At 48.6% G+C, this 21,274-nt stretch overlaps 1 protein-coding gene across 1 annotated transcript in view; it reads left to right on the forward strand.

Annotated features, from left to right (window-relative positions):
* Positions 1 to 21,274, forward strand: part of LOC146809528 (immunoglobulin superfamily member 1-like) — a 788,293-nt gene that overhangs the window by 237,784 nt on the left and 529,235 nt on the right. The window contains exon 8 of the mRNA XM_085614874.1: positions 7,769 to 7,881. Within this exon, the coding sequence (XP_085471000.1) occupies positions 7,769 to 7,881 (113 nt within the window). The remainder of the gene's footprint in view (positions 1 to 7,768; positions 7,882 to 21,274) is intronic.

Below are 21,274 nucleotides of genomic sequence, written 5' to 3' on the forward strand. Positions count from 1 at the left end.
TGCGGTGCATCATGATGATCACCCCAGGCCCACAGTAGCAATTATTATAATTCAAGATCCCACAGTTATAGGGTAGACCCCAGCTCCCAACAATGTCAGGAATATTTACATACAACACATTATAACACTTTCTAGAAGCACCGTGGGCTGAGGCCACACGGTTAAAACCAATGTCAAATGTAATGCTATTCAAGCAAGAAATAAAGAATTAGGTAAACTGGTACCCAGTGTCCTAAAACATGGGTGGTTACCCACTGTCACTCCCACACATACACTCACTCTGCACCGCTAAGCGGTGCAACAGAAATCAGCCAAGTCTGTACGGATGCACTTGCACACATATGTACTCAGGCCCCTAATGCGGTTCAACTGATACTCAGCAGGTCAATTGGTTACACACTGCAGATTCCCTGGGCACTAGGCCACACGTGTTTGTGATCACTCTTAGTCACCGTCCCAGGAAGCAAGTGGGGGTAGACAGCATGGTCAACTAAGAGGCAGGCGCAAACGTGGCTCGGCTGGCACTCGAGAAGTTCACCCACAGGATGCAGAGCAGAGACAGGCCAAGGGCAATAGATTGTCACACCAAGGGGGTCCCCAAAGGCATTCTGGCACCAGCATAATTCTGCAAAGTACAGGGGGTCACACAGTCTCTTGATCCGCTTCTGACTGTTACCAGAAGCATCCCTTCAGCCTAGTCAGTCACTATCACCACCCAGGCCCGAGCCAGCCAATACTACCTGGCAAAAAAGTGTCATCTGGGATAGCTCGGTGAGGAGAGGGCAGTTGGTCCTCCGCACTGAGAGCTAATTAAGGAAACAGTAGATGAATGGAGAATGAAGCAGAGGGGGGTCCTCTCCGAAGGAGAAGGCATTCCGTCAGGTACACGTTGATCAGAGTGGTACCCAGGCAATCCGGGCACAATGTCGGGTGTGAGATAATACAGGTCACACCAAACAGTTCCGGTCACACACAACGAAGAGTGTGGACATTCCGTACCTCCTTGGAAATGTGGCACAAAGTCCGGGCACACGTCGATTTTGACTGCACCAGACAGCTCCGTTTACAAACACAATGAGAGATGAAAAATTGTACCTTCCTGGAAATGAGGCACAATGTACAGTGCACGTTGATATTGGTCACACCAGACATCTCCAGTTACACACACAGGCACAAGTTCAGCAATGCTTCACAAGATAGAATGAGGCTCTACTACGGTTAGACCCCACCTCCAAGGCCCACAACCAGTGATTTGGACACCTCATGGAATGAGCATCCAGTCAATGTGTCGCACAAGAGAGATGCAGCACGATAGATGAAGTGTGCCACACTGGAACCAGCAACCAGTGAATCCACTCACCACAAACGAGACTCTGTGCATGCCCGGTCCCCATGACGAGGGGGCCGGAAGCCTTGGATGTGGGCCAGAGTTCATGTCTCAGTACCAGGCTATCCGGTCTCCAGGCACAATTCTTGGATCCACATGCATGCTGCGCTAACAGCTGGAATCCAACAGATGATGTAAGCACTTAAGGGAGTACCACACTTCAGGTGTCACACGTATCTGGTGTGAGTCCCTCGTGGGAGACCTTTGATGTCCCTGAGACCTCTGTAAGAACAGGGGGCCCTTGGAGAGCATATTTCAGGGTGCCACGCCACAGCAGGTAATCAACCCAGGCCAGCTACTATTCAGGAATGGCACTGGTCCCTTTCAATGGCAGTAATCCTCTTTTGTACAATAGAGTCCTCTGGCAATGTGAACCACATAGTTCCAGGTCTTCCAGTCCCACATTCGCACAAGCGTATATCTCCCTTGGTGAAGTATGACACCAGTAGTTATACTGGAGTGTGCCTTTGAAGTTGGGGGTGATTGAACCACAGATAAGACCCCTAAATTTTAGTCCTGTTTGCCATGAGGCCATGGAATGCAGATCTTTATCTTTAGTGGTCTGGCTCCAGAGGCCAAGTGTCAAAATCTCTTCCTCCAATCTCTCCAGATAGCCCGCAAATGGCAGAGGTCTGTTGTTCCAGTTGCATGCCCAATATTTACTTGCTGGGGAATGCCCAGATATGATCTCCCAACCTCCAGTGTGGACTGGAGCCAAGAACCAAGGCACACACAGAGTTTAGAGCATAGAAATTACCACTTTCTAGTAGTGGCATTTCTGCATAAATTACGACAAAGCCACTTTAAGCACTGGTGAGGATTGTTGCTGCGAATCCAATGATATGAAACATCACAAGGCTGCTCCACTGCAATCTACCATTGCAGGCTGAAGTGATCTCAACTATTTCCCCATGTTAGCCTGTGGGAAGAGCAAACCTCACAGGCAGTGAAAACATGCATGGGTATTTCTCACTACCTGGGCATGAGACACACACTTGTTTACCCCCTAGGATGTACTCTCAGAGTACTCGGTGGAAGTAAAGAGTCCTCAGGGTGGCTCGTGACTTAAACAGGCCAGTCTGAGTTATTGCGCGCATCAGCCCACAAAGGCAGACTGGACACAATTTAAGAACATCATCAGTGCAAAGTGCATACCAGCCTGCAATGGCAGCCTGGACACATATTTAGGAGCACCATTGGCGCGAGTGCAGAAACCAGCCTGCAATGGCAGGCTGGACATGCATTTAAAAGCACCATCGGTGCAAAGTGCACATCAGTCTGCAATGCTAGGATGAACTCATACTTAGCACACCCTCTGTGCTGAGTGCAGGCCAGCCTGCATTGGCAAGCTCGCAATAGGTGTGAGTGAGCGCACCAGCCAGCTATGACACACCTGACCAATGCTTTAGAAACCTCAGGTGAGCACTACTGTGTGTAGGAATGCTGTGCACACTTTCACACTGCACTTACAGTGGGAAAGTGCTCCAGGCCCTAAGGCCCTAACAAGAGAATTGGCCACCCCCAGGAAGTGTCCCACAGAGATAGCCAATCCCCTAAGGAGGGAAAACTCACATGTGAAATCATCCCTACCTGGGTAGCGCACACGCAGATACACCTACCCGGCCACTCACCTACCCCAGTTTGGGGGTAGTAATCAGCCCCCTCAGGGTTAGCTACGGAGTGAGACCGGCCAACGTGAGTATGAGACATATTTGACAGGCTATTCAGGTGGGTGGCACAATCATGTCTAACGTCCCCCTATTAGCCAGTGTCACACCCACCCTGGGTACGTAGTGTACCTTTATACAGGGCACTCACAGGAATGACAACTTAACCAAGTAAGTAAGCACCCTATCCTGACATGGGCAGGAAGGGCACACACACTTTTCACAGTACAGGGGGAAAGTTCCCATTGTCCTAAGGTCAGGAAAAGAGAGTTTCCAACGACCAGGAGGACAAAAATGTCCAACACCACTCCACTCCAATCTAACCCACTCCACTCCAATCTACCCAACTCCACCACGATCTACTCCACCCCAATCCACCCCAATTCTATCTACCCCACTCCCCCACTGCAATCCTTCCCACTCTACCCCAATCTACCCACCCCATCCCAATTTACCCCACACTACTCCAATCTACCCCACTCCACTCCACCACAATCTACCCCACTCCACCCCAATCTATCCCACTCCAAACTACCCCAATCTACCCCCACTCCGATCTAGTCTACCCTACTATAATCCACCTAATTTACCCAACTCCAATCTACCCCACTCCACTCCAATCTACCCCAACCCACTCCACTTTACCCCAATCATCCTCACTCCACTCCAATATACCCCAAAATATCTCACTTCACTCTACCCTAATCTAACCCAATCTACCCTACTCCTACCTACCCCACTCTAATCTACCCCAATCGACTTCACTGCAAGCTACCCCAATCCATATAAATATACCCCATTCCAATCTACCATGCGTATCTACCCAACTCCCCCACTCCAATCCACTCCACTCCATTCTGCACAAACTCTGCACCCGTTCCACTCCACGCCAACCCACCCCACTCCACTCTAACCCAATCTGCCCCATTCCACTCTAGCCAAATCTAACCCACCACTATCTACTCCACCACACTCCACGGCACTAACTTTTAGCCATGCTGAACAACATGCTGAACAACAGCCACACTAGTGTACATAATGGCTAAAATACATTGCCAAGCCAATAGCTCTCACATATGCGAGACCTATTGTCTTTGCCAATGCTTGTTTTTTACTTTGTGCCATGCCCTCTATAAGAGTAAAAGACGGCAACCACTACACTCTATCCCAATTCGTTTTACGCCACTCTAATGTACTGTGCACCACTGCCTCTCTACACCACTCTACTCTATGGTCTTGCCCTCTACCCCACTCTACTATGCAAGACTGCACTCTTCGCTAATGCACCCTACACCAGTCTAGGCCACTCAACTTTGCTCTGCATGATTCCACTCTATGCCACTCAACTCTGCAACACTGCACTCAATGCCATTGCACTCTGTGCCACTTCTCTATACCACAGCACTCTACCCTGCATCACTCCATTTTACGCGACTTCACTCTACTCTGAAACAATCTACTCCACTCAATTCCACTGCACTTCATGCCACTGCACTTGATGCTGCACCACTTTACACCACTCTATTCTGCACCACCCTGCACCACTGTGCTCTACGCCAATGCACTCTACACCGATTAACTTACTGCACTGTACGCCAACTACTCTGCACCACTGCGCTCTAAACCACTATAATCTGCAACATGCTCTACCACTGCATGGTATGCCACTGCACGCTAAGCAGCTCTGCGCCTCTCTACTGTGCGCCACTCTACTCTGCACTACGGTACTCTGCACAACTGCCCTCTACGACAGTGCGCTCTACGACAATCACTTTATGACACTGTACTCTGCAACACTGCAATGTTCGCCACTGAACTCTATCTATGCCACTGCACTCTACGCCACTACACTTTACATCATCCACTCTATGCAACTCTAATCTATTCTGCACCACTGCACTCCACGCCACTGCACTCTACTCCACTCTACTCTATGCTACTCCACTCCACTGCACTGTATGCCTACTACTCTGCACCACTGCGCTCTAAGCCACTATACTCTGCAACATGCTCGACCACTGCATGCTATGCCACTGCACGCTAAGCAGCCCTGCACCTCTCTACTCTGCACTACGGTACTCTGCACAACTGCCCTCTACGACAGTGCGCTCTACGATAATCACTCTATGACACTGTACTCTGCAACACTGCAATGTCCACCACTGAACTCTATGCCACTGCACTCTACGCCACTACACTTTACATCATCCACTCTATGCAACTCTAATCTATTCTGCACCACTGCACTCCACGCCACTGCACTCTACTCCACTCTACTCTATGCTACTCCACTCCACTGCACTGTATGCCTACTACTCTGCACCACTGCGCTCTAAGCCACTATACTCTGCAACATGCTCGACCACTGCATGCTATGCCACTGCACGCTAAGCAGCCCTGCACCTCTCTACTGTGCGCCACTCTACTCTGCACTACGGTACTCTGCACAACTGCCCTCTACGACAGTGCGCTCTACGATAATCACTCTATGACACTGTACTCTGCAACACTGCAATGTCCACCACTGAACTCTATGCCACTGCACTCTACGCCACTACACTTTACATCATCCACTCTATGCAACTCTAATCTATTCTGCACCACTGCACTCCACACCACTGCACTCTACTCCACTCTACTCTGTGCTACTCCACTCCACGCTACTCTACTCCACACCTCTGTACTCTACCCTGCACTACTCCCACTTGACCCTTCACCACTCCACTCTATGCCACTTTACTCTACTCTGAAACAATCTACTCTACATCACTGCACTCTTTACCACTGCGCTCTACGCCACTCTATTCCACTTTGCGCCACTCCACTCTATGCCACTGAACTCTACACCGCTGCAACCTCTACGCCACTGCAACCTACTCTGTACCACTATACTCTAGTCTACGTCACTGCACTCTATGCCAATGCAGTCTATACATCTTTATTCAAAACCAATGCACTCTCTGCCACTGCACTCTATACCAATCTATTCTGCACCACCGTACTTTATGCCACTTCACTTTAGGCCACTCTACTCCACTCTATGGCATTACTCTCTACGATACTCCATTATGACGCTTTACTCCACTAAATCCCACTCTACTTCAATCTATGCACCTCCACTCTACAGCACTTTACTCTACTCTGCAACATTACTCCACTCTACGACACTCAACGCAACTCCCTCTAATCCACTCCATGACACTTTTACTCCACTCTATTCTATGGCACACTACTCCACTCTGCTCCACTCCACTACTCCACTCTATGCCACTCCAACTCACACCATTCAACTCTACAACACTCTGCCATTCCACTTTCCTACACTACTCCACTCTATGCCACTCTGCTCTACAACACTCTACTCCACTCTATGCAACTCCCTCTATGCCACTCAACTCTGTCCTACACCACTGCACAACACTCTATGCCACTCCACTCTATGCCACTCAGCTCCACTCATATCTACTTCACTCCACACCCTTCCACTTTCCAACTTTCTACTGCCTCCACAACACTCAACAACACTCTACACCACTTCAGTCTAGGCACTCCATGATACTCCACTTCACTCCACACCACACCACTCAACTCTACGCCACTCAACGCCAATCCACGACTCTCTACGCCACTCCATAACACTCCACTGTATTCCACTTTATGACACTCCACTCCACTCTCCTTTACCCCACTAACTTTCAGCCATGCTGAACAGCTGCCATGCTGGTGTACAACATGGCGAAAAGATATTGGCAAAGTCAATAGCTGTTGCATAGGTAAGACTTATTGGCTTTACTAATGTTTTTATAGAGCTTACTACCATTTGCATGGTGACTCAGTTTTCGTAATCTATGCTTGCTTGTGAATGAAATATAAATAATTGTGAACGGTATGCATGACATAATTCTATGTATGGTGTGAATGCATTTCCAAATATCCTATACATTAAAACAAATGCACATATGTGGGAGCTTGCGAAAATGTAGGCATTTGTATATGTGTAGATTAATTTAGCGCTACAAGGCCACACCGAAAACATGCGCTATATAGGACTGTAAAATAATGTGCACTATTTGAGGACGACTATTTGAGGTTGGCTGGGACGACGTTTCTTCTGTTTTTTCAAAATCTTCAATACATTTCCAGCTAATAAGCCTATGTGAAAGGGACGGGGGACACCCCTGGCTGACACACAGCCGGATTATATGGCACCAACTCCTCGCCCTCCCCCTAATTCGCAGCTCTATTTGGAAATCCGAAAACAGGCGCCTTGAAGTCCGCGGCTACACAGTCCTGACCCAGTGCCGAGGGAGCGGCCTCGGCAGTATCTCTGGCTGTGAGCGCTGGAAGAGCCGGTTGTAGCCTTCCGCAAATGCTTTTCTGTGGCTTTTTATCATGGCCGACTGCACAGCTGACCGGAGCTTAATCAAGCAGTGGCAAAGCCAATAAGTTTCGCCTATGCGAGATCTATTGGCTTTCTCGGTGTTTTTTAGACATGTTGCACAGGAGCCCGTACTGATGTGCGACATGCTATGCAACAAATCTAAAAAACGTTGACAAAACCAATAGCTCTCGCATAGGTGAAACCTATTGGCTTTGCCATTGCTTGTTTATTTAAGATACTAGAGGTCAACACTAAGCATGCGCGCTGCTTGCCGGCTCGATCTAAAAAGGAAGTTGTGTAATGAATGATGCTCAGCAGCTTCCCTAAACTCAGACTGCTCGTCCGTTGCTCACTATTTACGCCCTGGGGTTGGTTTCGGGGGAAACTGAAATCCGAGACACCAATCAGCATGCCGCAGAGTTCCAGCGTCTTCTTTATCTTCGCCTGTGAGTACCTTTTCATATTGTGAAATCAGATCTGGAGAGACTGGGGCGCCACCGGCAGCCTGGGCAGAACGTGGCTGCATCCTGCTCACCCCACTATTCCCCTCTTCGAGGACCACTATCACCAGGTAGAGTGGCACAGGCCGCTCTACAAGGACCACTGAGTGGCACAGGCCGCTCTACAAGGACCACTGAGTGGCACAGGCCGCTCTACAAGGACCACTATCACCAGGTAGAGTGGCACAGGCCCCTCTACAAGGACCACTATCAGCAAGTAGAGTGACTCAGGCCGCTCTACAAGGACCACTATCAGCAGGTTGAGTGACTCAGGCCCCTCTTCAAGGTCCACTTTCAGCAGGTAGAGTGGCACAGGCCCCTCTACAAGGACCACTATCAGCAGGTAGAGTGGCACAGACCCTCTTCAAGGACTACTATCACGAGGTAGGGTGGTACTGGCCCTCTTCAAGGACCACTGAGTGACTCCGGCCCCTCTACAAGGACGACTATCAACAGGTAGAGTGGCACAGGCCCCTCTACAAGGACCACTATCAGCAGGTAGAGTGGCACAGGTGCCTCTACAAGGACCACTACCACCGGGTAGAGTGGCACAGCCCCCCCTACAAGGACCACTATCACAACGCAGAGCGGCACAGGCCCCTCTTCAAGGACCACTATCACCAGGTAGAGTGGCACAGCCCCCTCTACAAGGACCGCTACCACGTGGTAGAGTGGCAAAGGCCCCTGTTCAAGGACCGCTACCACCAGGTAGAGTGACTCAGGCCCCTCTACAAGGACCACTATCACCAGGTAGAGGGGCACAGGCTCCCCTACAAGGACCACTGAGTGGCACAGCCCCCTCTACAAGGACCACTATCATCAGGTAGAGGGATTCTGACCCCTCTTCAAGGACCACTACCACCAGGAAGAGTGGCACAGGCCCCTCTACAAGGACCACTACCACCAGGTAGAGGGGCACAGGCTCCCCTACAAGGACCACTGAGTGTCACAGCCCCCTCTACAAGGACCACTATCATCAGGTAGAGGGATTCTGACCCCTCTTCAAGGACCACTACCACCAGGTAGAGTGATTCTGACCCCTCTGCAAGGATCACTATCACCAGGCAGAGTGGCACAGGCCCCTCTACAAGGACCTCTACCAACAGGTAGAGGGGCACAGGCTCCCCTACAAGGACCACTATCATCAGGTAGAGTGACACAGAAATTAAAGTCTTTAAATCCTTTCCTTTACTTCGAGGACGGTGTAAGGGAGGTGCTGCCCCTCTGAATGCCCCACATACAACGAAGGTTTAGCAAACCCGTTTTGCCAGGTAATCTTGCAGGGCCTCCGGCACCTGATCCCAATAGATGGGTATCAGGAGGTTCTTGCTCTAGGTCAATGTATGGCTAAACATGGGGAACCCAACAGGAGGACCGCCAATCTCGTAATAAGGCCCTAAGTGACTATGAGAATTATAGCGTGAGAGTAAGACTGGGTTCAAGAGAGTAAGTGACAAAATCTGGGTTAGTGAAAGTTAGTGAAAATGGGAGCAAAAATGAGTGCGAGTGTGTGAATGTCAGTGAGCAAGAGTTAGAATGTGGTTTTGTTTGTGAGTCTGCTGCTTGCCCTGGCATAGTCAAGGTAATTCTTCTCTTACAGGGGCACCCATGCAAAATACTTGTGCTGGAAATTGTAAGCATAACAGGCACCAGTGACAAAATGCTGGCAGACTGGAGATATTTCTTGGTACAAAGATAATATACTGGCACTGGCAAAATATTGGCACTAGCATACAACAAGTAATTCTTGGCAGATAGGGCAACCGTGGAATAATGCTAGTGCAAGCATAATTGAGGAAATTCTTGATATGGGCCACCCAAGGCAGGATTCTGGCACTAGCATATTTGAGTTAATTATTGTCATGAGGGAGGGCAGCCATGACACATTAGAGGGGGCAATCATGCCAAAAGGGTTGCCCTGACACCGTGTAGGTCACCCATGGTATATGGATGGGATTGATGGCACAATTCTGGCTCTGGTATATTGTATATAATGTGTGGCCTAAGAGAGCACCCCTCACAAAATGTTGGTTAATTTCTGGCACACAGGGGCACCAATAGCACATTTTGAAAACATGGGGTTAACTCCTGGTAAATTGCAGGTTTTATTGGCTTGGCACACCATGAAACAATCTTGAATATTTAAGGAGTGTCCTTTCAGAGCTTTTTAACAACTTTATGTGAAAGTTGTGCTGTAAAAGGTACTATTCGGCCCCATTAAAAAAAAAAAAAATAGGGGCAGGCCGCAGGATCCCCCCGAAACTTCTTAGAAGAGGTCTAGCTCACTAACTTCACTCAATCCAATTCAGGGCTAGTATTACACCCCATATCTTTCAAAGATCATGTCAACACCCTGATATAGGTAGAACCAAGAATAGACGTGTGCATGCCATGTTGTTATATTAATCACACAGTTATAATGAAGCTTCAGCAATGTCACTATTTGTGATGCCATCAGGGTTAAGGTAATGTAACATGACATGGGAAAATCCTGGGTCAAAGGTCATATGATGCTACTATCAGTGATGTCATGAAGGTCCTACCTCTGACATTTTAGTGAATCGGCGTCCATACAGTGGTTTGTTTATGTGCTATGCTAGCTTTTTGATCAGAACTAAAAACATTACCTATTCTGTGTGACATGTTTGTTTTTCTGTCACACTTTTTGTTTACAAATAACTTGGCTGGAAAATCACCAAAACTATAAACAGCACATTATATATTTATTTCTGAATAAAATAATAAATCATCTTAATTTAAGGGTTAAAGAAGAGAGTGAATAATAAATGGCTTCTAATTGGATAGTAGTTGATGTAAATACATTGAATGTTTTTAATATAGTTTGCTTATTTCTCACACTTTTGAGCATCCCCACTGGTCTTGGCTCTCTACACAGCAGTAAATGCATTTACTTATCATGCTGTCTAAATAACTTCCATTTGCACTCATATTTGAAATGGCACCATTAGTGTGTGCAAAGAGGCTATTGTATGAAGACTTCTCTGTGTACTCTTACTCAATATTATGTGCAGGTATTTTTATAGCGCAAAGCAAGCTGAGGAGCTATTAAATGGTGTACGTTTTTTCTTTAAATTTCACAACTGCATTACTTTTCATATGTTTAGAATTCCTTGCTTAACATCCACTCACTTAAATCTCTCAAATGTAGTGAATCCCAATCTGTGTCCACATTCAGCCACATTCTGATATAAACATTGCTTGTTGATCCAAGCAAAAATGGCAAAACTCTTTGCTAACTGTGCCAACATGCTAAACCAAGGGGGATATTCACAAGGAAGTGGTGGAGAGAGGCGTTAGCATTCTTGGCTTAACACCCCTCTCCGCACTTCTGAAAAGCAAGGCTGCACCATATTCACAAGGACATGGTGCAGCCTTTCTTTTCCCCCTGCAATGGCGCTAAGTTTCACAACTTCGCGCCAACGCAGGCACCCTTGCACTAGAGTGCAATGGTGTCTGCAAGCTGGGAGGTTTGTTTACGTAGAGGAAGGTGTCCCTTCCTGCACATAAACAAACCAGTTTGTAATTTACATGTGTGATGCTTCATTCAGCACACATGTACGTTACAAAACTGCATTTAAAAAAAAAAAAAAAAAGGTTTGTTTATGTACAGGAAGGGACACCTTCCTGTACATAAACACAACATGACATTTTGCATTTTCCATGTGTGCTGCACAAGGCAGCACACATGGAAAATGCAATAACGGGGAGAAATAAAGCATTTGTCCTCGTATCGCAAACTTAAGACCAGGGTTCTCCTGGTCTTAAGTTTAGTGTTAGCTCCTATTGATGCTGCCCTTGTGAGTAGGGGGCCGCGTAAATATCAATGGGTGTTGCGGTGGAACGCCCACCACAACACCCACTGCATGCCCCTTTCATGCTAAACACAGCGTCAAAGGGAGCGTATTCACAAGGCAGCGTTAAGCCTCGTTAAGTGCATTAATGCTGCCTTGTGAATAAGGCGAGGCCCCTATCCCCACCACAACGTAACTGAAAGGGACGTTGTGGTGGTGATAGGGGCTTGTGAATATGCCCCCAAGTGCCTATCATGTGATTGATATATCGAACAGCAGAAACACAGTCCTTGCTCAGCAACACTAACCACCTTTTTCCCCTTCACGCAGCTCTTTATTGCAATTTGCAATTTATGTATAACCTCTTGTCTTCTCTTGCCCTGTCCATTGTCTTCCATTTATCACAGATTCGCATTTCATGGAGTCATGGCATCTGATTCTATCACCACTTCCACTTTTTATCAGAAAATTGCTCTCCCATTCCATACCTCCACAATCCTCAGCCACCATACTATCTCTTCTTTTGCTTCTACATCTAACTAAGGGCCTAAATTAGATTTTGGCGGACCGCGTATGTACCATGGCCATAGCGTAGTGCTTTACTCCTGCTATGGCCAGTGTACTCCACCAGCCAAATTTAGAGATGTCCACTTGCCCAGAGGATATCTCTTGCATTGCCATGAATCGCCATCACGGTGTTCCTGTAAATGCATTGAAAGTTTGACGGATGGCTCTGTCAACATGATGAAGGTGTTCAGAAAACTTTCAACATTATTTTATATTCAAGTACAAAATTCCAAAGCAGAATTTTGCTTTTGAAAATAAAAAAAACAATTACCATGCTCGTCATTGGAGATTTCTCCCATGGTGTGGGAGCTATATTGAAATTTTCACTGCCCCTTCCAGCTAGGTTTCACCTGGCTGTGACGGGTGGTGAAAACTTGCCATTTGTTTAGCCACTCTAAATAGGGCAGGCGGAAAAATGACAAAACCTCAGACTGCCATGTGGAGATCTTGGAGAACTTGTATATAGACATAAGGCCTTGACACTGAGGAAGGGGTAATTCCTTTTTGCAGCCCCTGTACCAACTGTAGCAAGAATACCTGCTGCAGGGGGCGCTAGAGGGCGCCAGACCAACATGGCCGCAGATCCGTGAGGCTCTTGCCAGCCGGGCGATTAATTAATCCTTCAGCCCATCTGCACGCATGGAAACCCACATCCAAGCGGCATCTATGGTGCGGGCCGAGCGGGGGCACGCTCGCTGAAATTCCTGAACCGTTTTGTCCTTGTGCTCCGGAGTTAGGAGCTTTTTTCCATCCTACGAGCGAGGCTGCGGACCGTCCCGAGGGAAAGTAGCGGCGTGCGCGAGCACGCGAGGCTGGGGATTCGCAGAGGTCAGAAGGCCGCAAACTCCAGACTGCGGCAGCGCAGGCCACGTGCGGGAGGCTGGGAGCCCTGGTGCAGAGAAGACGACTCTGTACGCCCTGAGTGGATGGTGAGGTGAGGTGGAGGCGGACGTGGGAGTAACTTGCGGGCTCGGACCTTGAAGATTCTCTGAGGCGGTGAGGAGGTTCCCGCGCTGCCATCGCATAGCGCGCCCTATGAGAGGGTGGAGGGGTGGTGATGCCCCGTAGGCGCTGGCTGGGCTGTGGCCGCTGAACCCCGTATGCTCTCAATGCTGGTGACTCCGTAGAGCCCGCCATCGAGAAAAATACTGATAAACAGCCCCATTACAAACGGAAGAAGGAGAATCAACTGGGTGAGGGCCTTCAGTGCAACGACTTGCTCCCACAGCTCGCCGGAGGTCGCACCATCGAGCATCGGGGCCATCGAAATCATATACAGTACAGCACGGCATTTCTGAGCGGTGGAGCAAGACACTAATCGAGCCACTTACCTCACCCTGCTGTGGGGCTCTTATTGGTTCTTCGGAGCGGTGGGGTGTTGGGGGCGCTCCGGGTCTGATCTCCTGTGCTGGAGCCTGCCCTACATACATTGCCAACATAGGGAAAACCGACGCTAAGCAATCCAAGCTCCCCTTTGAATCCCACAAGAAAAAGCCCAGGGCCCCACCGCCGTAGGATGGCGACTCTGATGGGGGTGACGGCGCGGAGGTGGATTGGAAGCGCTCCTGCTTAATATGCAAACAAGTCTTACTTCCATAGATGCCAAGCTCGACAACATGTCCAAACGCCTGGAATCTGTGGTGTATCGACTTGATCAGCAGGAGGAAAGAGTGAAAGAAGCGGAGCAGAGGGTTTCCGGGCTGGAGGATGGGGCGGCGGCCACCACCACCAAACTATCACAAATGGAGAGACTTTTAAAGGTGATCGCCGATAAGAATGAAGATTTAGAAGCGCGGTCGCCCCGAAACAATGTGTGCCTTATTGGCCTTGCAGAGTCCACCAATGTGGGCAAAATGGAAAACTTCATTGAGAAGCCGTTGGCTGACCTTTTCGGACTGGAGGCTTTCTCCCAGCAACTGGTGGTGGAGCGGGCTCACCGCTCTCTCGGCCCCCGGCCCATACCCGGCGCCCCCCCTAGACCTGTCGTCATCCGATTCCTGAACTATAGAGACCGGGGCACTCTACTACGCCTTGCCCATGAAAAAAAGACAGTTCAGTTTGAGAACACCACGCTCTCCTTCTACCCGGACTTCACGCAGTCAGTGCAGGATGCGCGACGCAAGTTTGCGGCAGCTAAAAAAAGACTTCTCCAGAGTGGCATCCAATACTCTATGATATATCCGGCTAAGTTACGAATAGTCCACCAGGGTAAGCCGCACCTATTCCAAGATCCATCACAAGTGGAACACTTTCTAAAAGACAATAAGCGATCCCAGGGCACTACTAGGTCCCCCTCGGAGCGAGCCCGTTCCTGCTCGCCTACCTCTGCTCTGGACTGATGGGAGGCTTCATTATCATTTTTGTATTATTCGTGTATGGCCTTATCCCTAGTTCCACTTTACGATATGTCTTTTTATTATTGGCAAAGACTGCTCTACACATTGTTTTCCATTGCTCGCCTAAAAGCCGTAAAGCTTCAGCAATCTCAGGGTTTCCGTGATGCTTTTAGCAAAAAGTTCGCCCTGGCACTTCCCTCCCCTTCTCGCATCTGCCGCTAGTTACTAAGACGAGCGTGCAGCGGGTGTAATATCGGGGGAGATGGAAGGCGGGTCTGGACCCCTTGTGTCCCCCAATACGGGTGTTCCCCGCTAGGGTGATGATTTGGTTCTTTGGGACTGTACAGGGTGGGAAACATGCCCGGCATGATTGGGATGTCAGTGTGGGTTGGGGGGATGTTCTCAGGGAATTGTTTATGCCTTGTTTAGGTTTGGAACGGACAGTGACACAAAGCATAGAGCTGAATTACTCCCTGACATTTTCCGGACAAAAGTAGTAATAGGACAGGTATTTGACAGTGCCCACGTTGAACAACTGCACTCTTATTGGAGATATGAGTCATGCCAGAAATGTTGATATTAACGCGGGGGGAATAATCTCCACTATTACCTGGAACGTTAGGGGACTGGGCGACCCCAGGAAGCGCAGACAGATAGTGGGCTCATTGGATAGACTGAATGTACATATAGTATTTTTACAGGAGACCCACATGGACCCCCAGCGCAGGTGCAGTTTCGCTGCTAGATGGGCGGCGCATTCTGTCTTTGCACCACACTCTTCTTATGCGAGAGGTACCGCTATCCTGATAAAAATAAATATCCCCTATACTCCTCTGGGAGATGCTGCCGATCGGGAGGGACGGTACTGTTTAACATGGGGTAGGATTGGTAATGAAACAATCACATTGGCCTGCTCTTATGGTCCTAATTGCGATGACCCTAGCAGCTTCATTGCTCTCTGGAATAAAATCAGAGACATAGGGTCGACACACTTGATATGGGGAGGAGACTTTAACGCAGTTCTTAACCCAGTCATAGATAGATCGAACCCCTCTGCACATCACTACACAAACACTCATAGGTATTTACGGGACATATGCGACACTCAAGACGTCATAGACGCTTGGAGGCACTTACACCCGCACGCCTCCTGGGCTAGATTGGACTACATTTTAATCTCTCGGGGACTGGCCCCGTCTTTGGCAGCGGTACAGCATGTAGGTCGCACGTTCTCCGATCACTCCCCAGTAATGGCTAGGTTCCGATTACTGGACATAGTGGGGAAACCACCTGCATGGAGACTACAACCCAACATTTTACTTGACAAACTCTTCCGAATTGAACTGGGACAAGACATTGAGGACTTCCTTTTACATAATAAAGGGTCAGTAGAGTGTATGGCAACTATGTGGGAGGCGCTGAAGGTCACTATGCGGGGCCTCTGTATTTCCAAGAGCTCAGGCGTACTGCGGACGTTGCGTAACACATTACATACACTGGAGCACACACTGCACACTCAGGAAACCCGATCGGATTACGCTACCAACGTAGATGCACAACTTCAATACAGAATAGCATTGACTGACTATAAATCCACTGCCGATAGGGAGGTTAAATTCCGAAGTAAATATTTCAAGGCTAGGGCGTACGGAGAGGGAGAGCGCCCGTGTAGGTTTCTGGCTGGAGTTGTGAGGCCCCCTCGGCGTTCTAATTTTGTCTTGGAGCTGGAGGGTGACGGAGGGGAACTCCTGCGTGACACACAATCAATCATGGCCGCCTTCACCACACACTATGTAGCACTTTATACCACTACCAGGGTAGGCACCCTGGAAATGGATAACTACCTGAGGGAGCTCACTTTGGGGTGGCTGCTGGACTATCAAAGAGAATTCTTGCCAGCGCCCATTGGACTGGATGAAATTAAAGATGCAATAGGGCAGATGGCTTCCGGGAAGGCGCCGGGAGTAGACGGTCTGCCCATGGATTTCTATAAGGCTTATGTGGACATACTGGCGCCGGTGCTTAGAGAGGTCTTCCTGGAGGCACATGAGTCCGGGACACTCCCGCCGTCAATGCAGGAGGCTTTAATCACCTCTCTGCTTAAACCTGGGAAACCGCCCCGGGCCTGTGACTCTTATCGCCCCCTTTCCCTAATCAACTGCGATGCTAAGATCTTGACTAAGGTACTGGCTAATCGCCTGCAGTTGTTGATAGAGGGACTGGTGTTATCCGATCAAGCGGGATTTATTCCCGGCAGGGCTACCTCCCATAACCTTCGCACCCTTTTCTCTATATTGCAAAATGTCGACCCTGGCTTACCAATGGTGGCAGTCTTTTTAGACGCCACTAAAGCCTTTGACTCATTGGAATGGGACTACCTCCTTTGTATACTGCGCAACATGGGACTACCTATAGGCTTTATGAAGCGGATCACAATCCTTTATCATAAACCCTTGGCCAGAGTGAGTGTGAACGGCCAGATATCTGAGGCCTTTGGGATATCAAGGGGCACTCGCCAGGGGTGCCCCTTGTCTCCCCTGTTATTTGCCCTGGCCATGGAACCCTTGGCAGCCCGTCTCCGGCAACACCATCGGGACAAAGCTTTGCGATGCCTCCAGAGACAGGTTCTGATCTCCCTATATGCAGATGACATTACGCTTTACATTCGAGATCCATCCGTCAACCTTAACCCTATTTTGCGGGAATTCATCCGCTTTGCTGTTCTGTCGGGTATTCACATTAACTGGGGAAAGTCTACTATCTTCCCGCTTACAAGGGCGGCTCAGCCCTTCCCCCTTGATTATCCTTTACAATGGTGCGACAGTGAAGTCAGATATCTGGGCATAGTGATCTCTCGGGATCGAGAGGAACTAATGCGATTGAACTATGGCCGTGCAATTGACCTTATTCAGACTTGTGTGACCAGATGGATCACGCTCCCTCTCTCCATGGCGGGCCGAGCATCCCTCATTAAGATGGTCATTCTTCCAAAACTCCTTTATCTTTTTATAAACATCCCATTCCATCCAGGCAAGTCCTTTTTCAAGTTCTTGCGTTCTGAACTCATCCGGCTGGTTTGGGGAGGTAAGAGACCCCGACTGAGCTGGGATGTTCTGACTCGTCCATTTGCTCAGGGAGGTTTTGATTTACCGGAGTTTGAACTATATTATCACAGCGCACAGGCCCATTTTGTTTATTATTGGATTTATCCTCCCCATTTTATGCCCCAAGTAGCGGTCGAATATTGGCTGGCGGATCCTGTCCCGTTGGAAGGGGCATTATTTAGTGTACCTGAGACACAGCCTGCTTATCGAACTACCATCTCCAGCACCATTCTAGCTTGACGGCATATTGCGCAAAAAGTCCGGACGTCACTGGTCTATTCCTCATTGCTCCCACTAGCGTACCACCCTTCACTTCCTCTGCTGCTGGAACAATTGTTTAAAAATATGATGACCAAACTCAAAATTAAGACTTGGGGGGATCTTTATCAGGGAGGACGCTTTCGCTCACTGGCACATATGTTTGGGGACCTGACACCTACACCCATGGACACGTTTTTGTATATCCGGCTACGTAGTGGGATTCAGGCAGTGACTGAGGCGTTCCCTGACGAACCACCCACTTTGGATCCACTGCACCAGCTGCTCACAGCTGCCTCTCCGGCACACGCGGTCTCTAAACTATATCACTCACTGCACATCTCACTCGATCATGGGCCCAGCAAAGCGCGCACTAGATGGGAGGAGGAGCTGGGCACACACATAGAAGATGAGCTTTGGTGTTTTTGCTGCCAACAGACTGAACAGATCTCCTCCAGTAGTAGATTCAGGATTATTTATTATAAATTCTTGCACAGACTGTACTACACTCCCGCCCAACTGTGCAGGTTTGGCCTCCGAGAGGAAGACCTATGTGGACGCTGTCGCGCACCAGGGGCGGACTTTTTACATCTGGCGTGGGGATGCCAGGACATTGCTAGATATTGGCAGCAGGTGTACTCGGGCCTTTCCGAGATGATCGATACCCCTCTAAGCCCATCTCCAACACATGCACTGCTGGGCTACACGAAAACAATCAGGAGACCGCACCGTAGATTTATAACTGTTGCTTTCTTGTTAGCGAAGAGAGGAGTGGCCTGTAGATGGGGAGGGGCAAAGCTCCCAAATTTAAAGAGTGGGTACAGGACATGGTACATTGTCAGGACACTATGCTCGGGTACGCGGAGCTTCTACCTACCGCCTCTAAACCCGTAGACATCTGGGGTCCTCTTAAGAGTTATCTTCTGTCACATCCCATTGCACATAATGACGTCACTGCTGATGCTAATACAGGATCCGCAACTTAATCCTAGTTGAGGGCACGAGAGGTGGAACAGCGTACTCATGCAGCTATATGACTTGGGCTGGGTGGGGGTGTTGAGCTATGGTACCCATCTGAACACGTTTGGGGTGCCGTAAATTTTTATGTGAATGTTTTTGTGCTGTTATTGCCAATGGAACTTCTAATATCGCCCGGAAAAACCAGGATCGGACAAGTTGGGGTGCCCTAATGTTGTCGTGACCTTCCCCCTTCACTGGCTTATGAATGTAGAAATATGACTTTTTTCCTCTAATTACTGTGCCCGGCTTGGGCTAATATTAAGAGTCCGAGGCACTGTCAACCCTTGATACGCTAAATTATGTTATTGCACTTTGTGATATCAGCCTATGCTAAAACTGTAGTTGTTGACCAGAAAAACGAAAAAGTAAAGTTAAAAAAAAAAAAAAGTATACCTGCTGCAGTCTAGTGCCTCTAGAAAGAAATCACTGTGAAAGAGGAAAAAGTAGAAGCAAAAAAACTTTCAATAATTCAGCAGGGCAGCAACGAACCTAAAACACTGGAGCAAAATGAACTACAAGGGACAAACAGGAATTAACTGAAAAACAAACAGAGCAAAAATACACAAAGCAAGACCATTGTGAAGCAGTGCTGCCACCTAGGCTAGCCCCGTTTAAATACACACCCTTAACCTGGAAGTAGAAGGTGACCCCAGGAGTCATTGACCTCCAATATTTGCAGGGACCAAACTATGGTGGAAACTTTGTGGCACCATCTTGGATTGGGACCATATAAGATATTCAGAATGGTGCTCATTCGTGCAGAAACACCAAAGTGCCAAACCCCATACAGGATTGTAAGAGAACACACGAAGGCCGTAGACGCAATGCTGGACAAAGGGTAAACTTCCTCACATGGCTGTTGTGCAGAGAAAATGTCCTTTTCAATCCTGCAATCTGGTCAGTGTTCGGGGTGTAATCACCTTAAACACTACTGCCTGACGCAGGCAACCCATACTCTGTTGGGTCGTCTGAGGTTTCAACATACTGAAGTTCCACACGACTCTAAATTAGGCTTGCTGACCTTCAGTTTGGCAGAGAGGGTGCTCTGTCACTGTTGCAACATAGTACACTCTCCCCCAAACTCTAAATCAGGCCCTTAATCTGATGCTAATACCAATAACCTCTCTTGAAATAGTTCCTTTACCAGGAAACCAACCTCCTCATCTCCCAGCCTGGGCAAACACGCCTCCACCAAAAATCTTTCTTATCGAATTCTGAACCTTGTCCAGATTGGTAAAGTTTGCTACATCTTTTGCCAAATTTCTTATTCAGCAAAAAGCTGACTGAGCTTTTTGGCCATCTTCCACGTGAACCATACCAACTAACTATTTGTCCATTTGCATGAGAACAGTCTTTCTTTTCTGTGCAGAGCGGGAGCCAACAGCTTCCAGAACTGGTTTGAACTGGGCTATGCACAGGGAAACCAAATGTGCCCCTCATGCAGACTTTCCGGAGCTGGCAAGCACACCCACCCGGTCCCAATACACTAAATCCTGTCTGGGAGGTGGTCACACCTCCCTGTGACAGGATGTCTATTGTTCCACCTTCCTCTGCTCGAGCTTGGCTCATCAGCAGGAGGGCAGAAATGTGTGTCTGGTCAGCAGAAACCAATTTGTGCTGCCCGGATATAGAAGGTTGGTACCGGGAACTTTGAGAGCCTAACAGAGGGCTCTTCCAACATGTTTAATATCAAACATGATAGGATTGGTTGCAGCTAATTTCAAGATGATCATCGCATAATTACACAGTGCCCCTCTATATAGTATATGGCTGCTTCACTGACAACCTGGTAGAATGGACTCCGTAGGCTGCAAGGGTGTCCTGCTCATGCAGGGGGACCCTCCCACTTAGAGCCAAGCACACTGTCTTCAGGATTGTAAAGGCCTGCTAGAGGGGTGACTGATAGTTTTTAAGTGCAGTGACCCTTAGATATAGGAAACCTATATCTTTAGTAAGTGGTGCAAGCACCAACGTACACAGTCTGAAATGGCAGGCCAGTAGTTCCATTTTGAATGGTTTCTCATGGGTGGCATAATACATGCTTCAGCCCATGGGAGACCTCTGGGGTACCTATACCCTGGGTACCTTATTACCATATACTAGGGACTTATAAGGGTACCCCAGTATCCAATCTAGAATGTTCCTAAGTACTGAACACAACAACGTAGGGAGAAAGCAGATAGGCTGGAGTCCTGATTAGCAGGATCCCAGCCAAACTAGTCATAAACAGCATCACATCAAG

This window comes from Triturus cristatus, chromosome 7, assembly GCF_964204655.1.
Source record: "Triturus cristatus chromosome 7, aTriCri1.1, whole genome shotgun sequence".
NCBI lineage: Eukaryota > Metazoa > Chordata > Amphibia > Caudata > Salamandridae > Triturus > Triturus cristatus.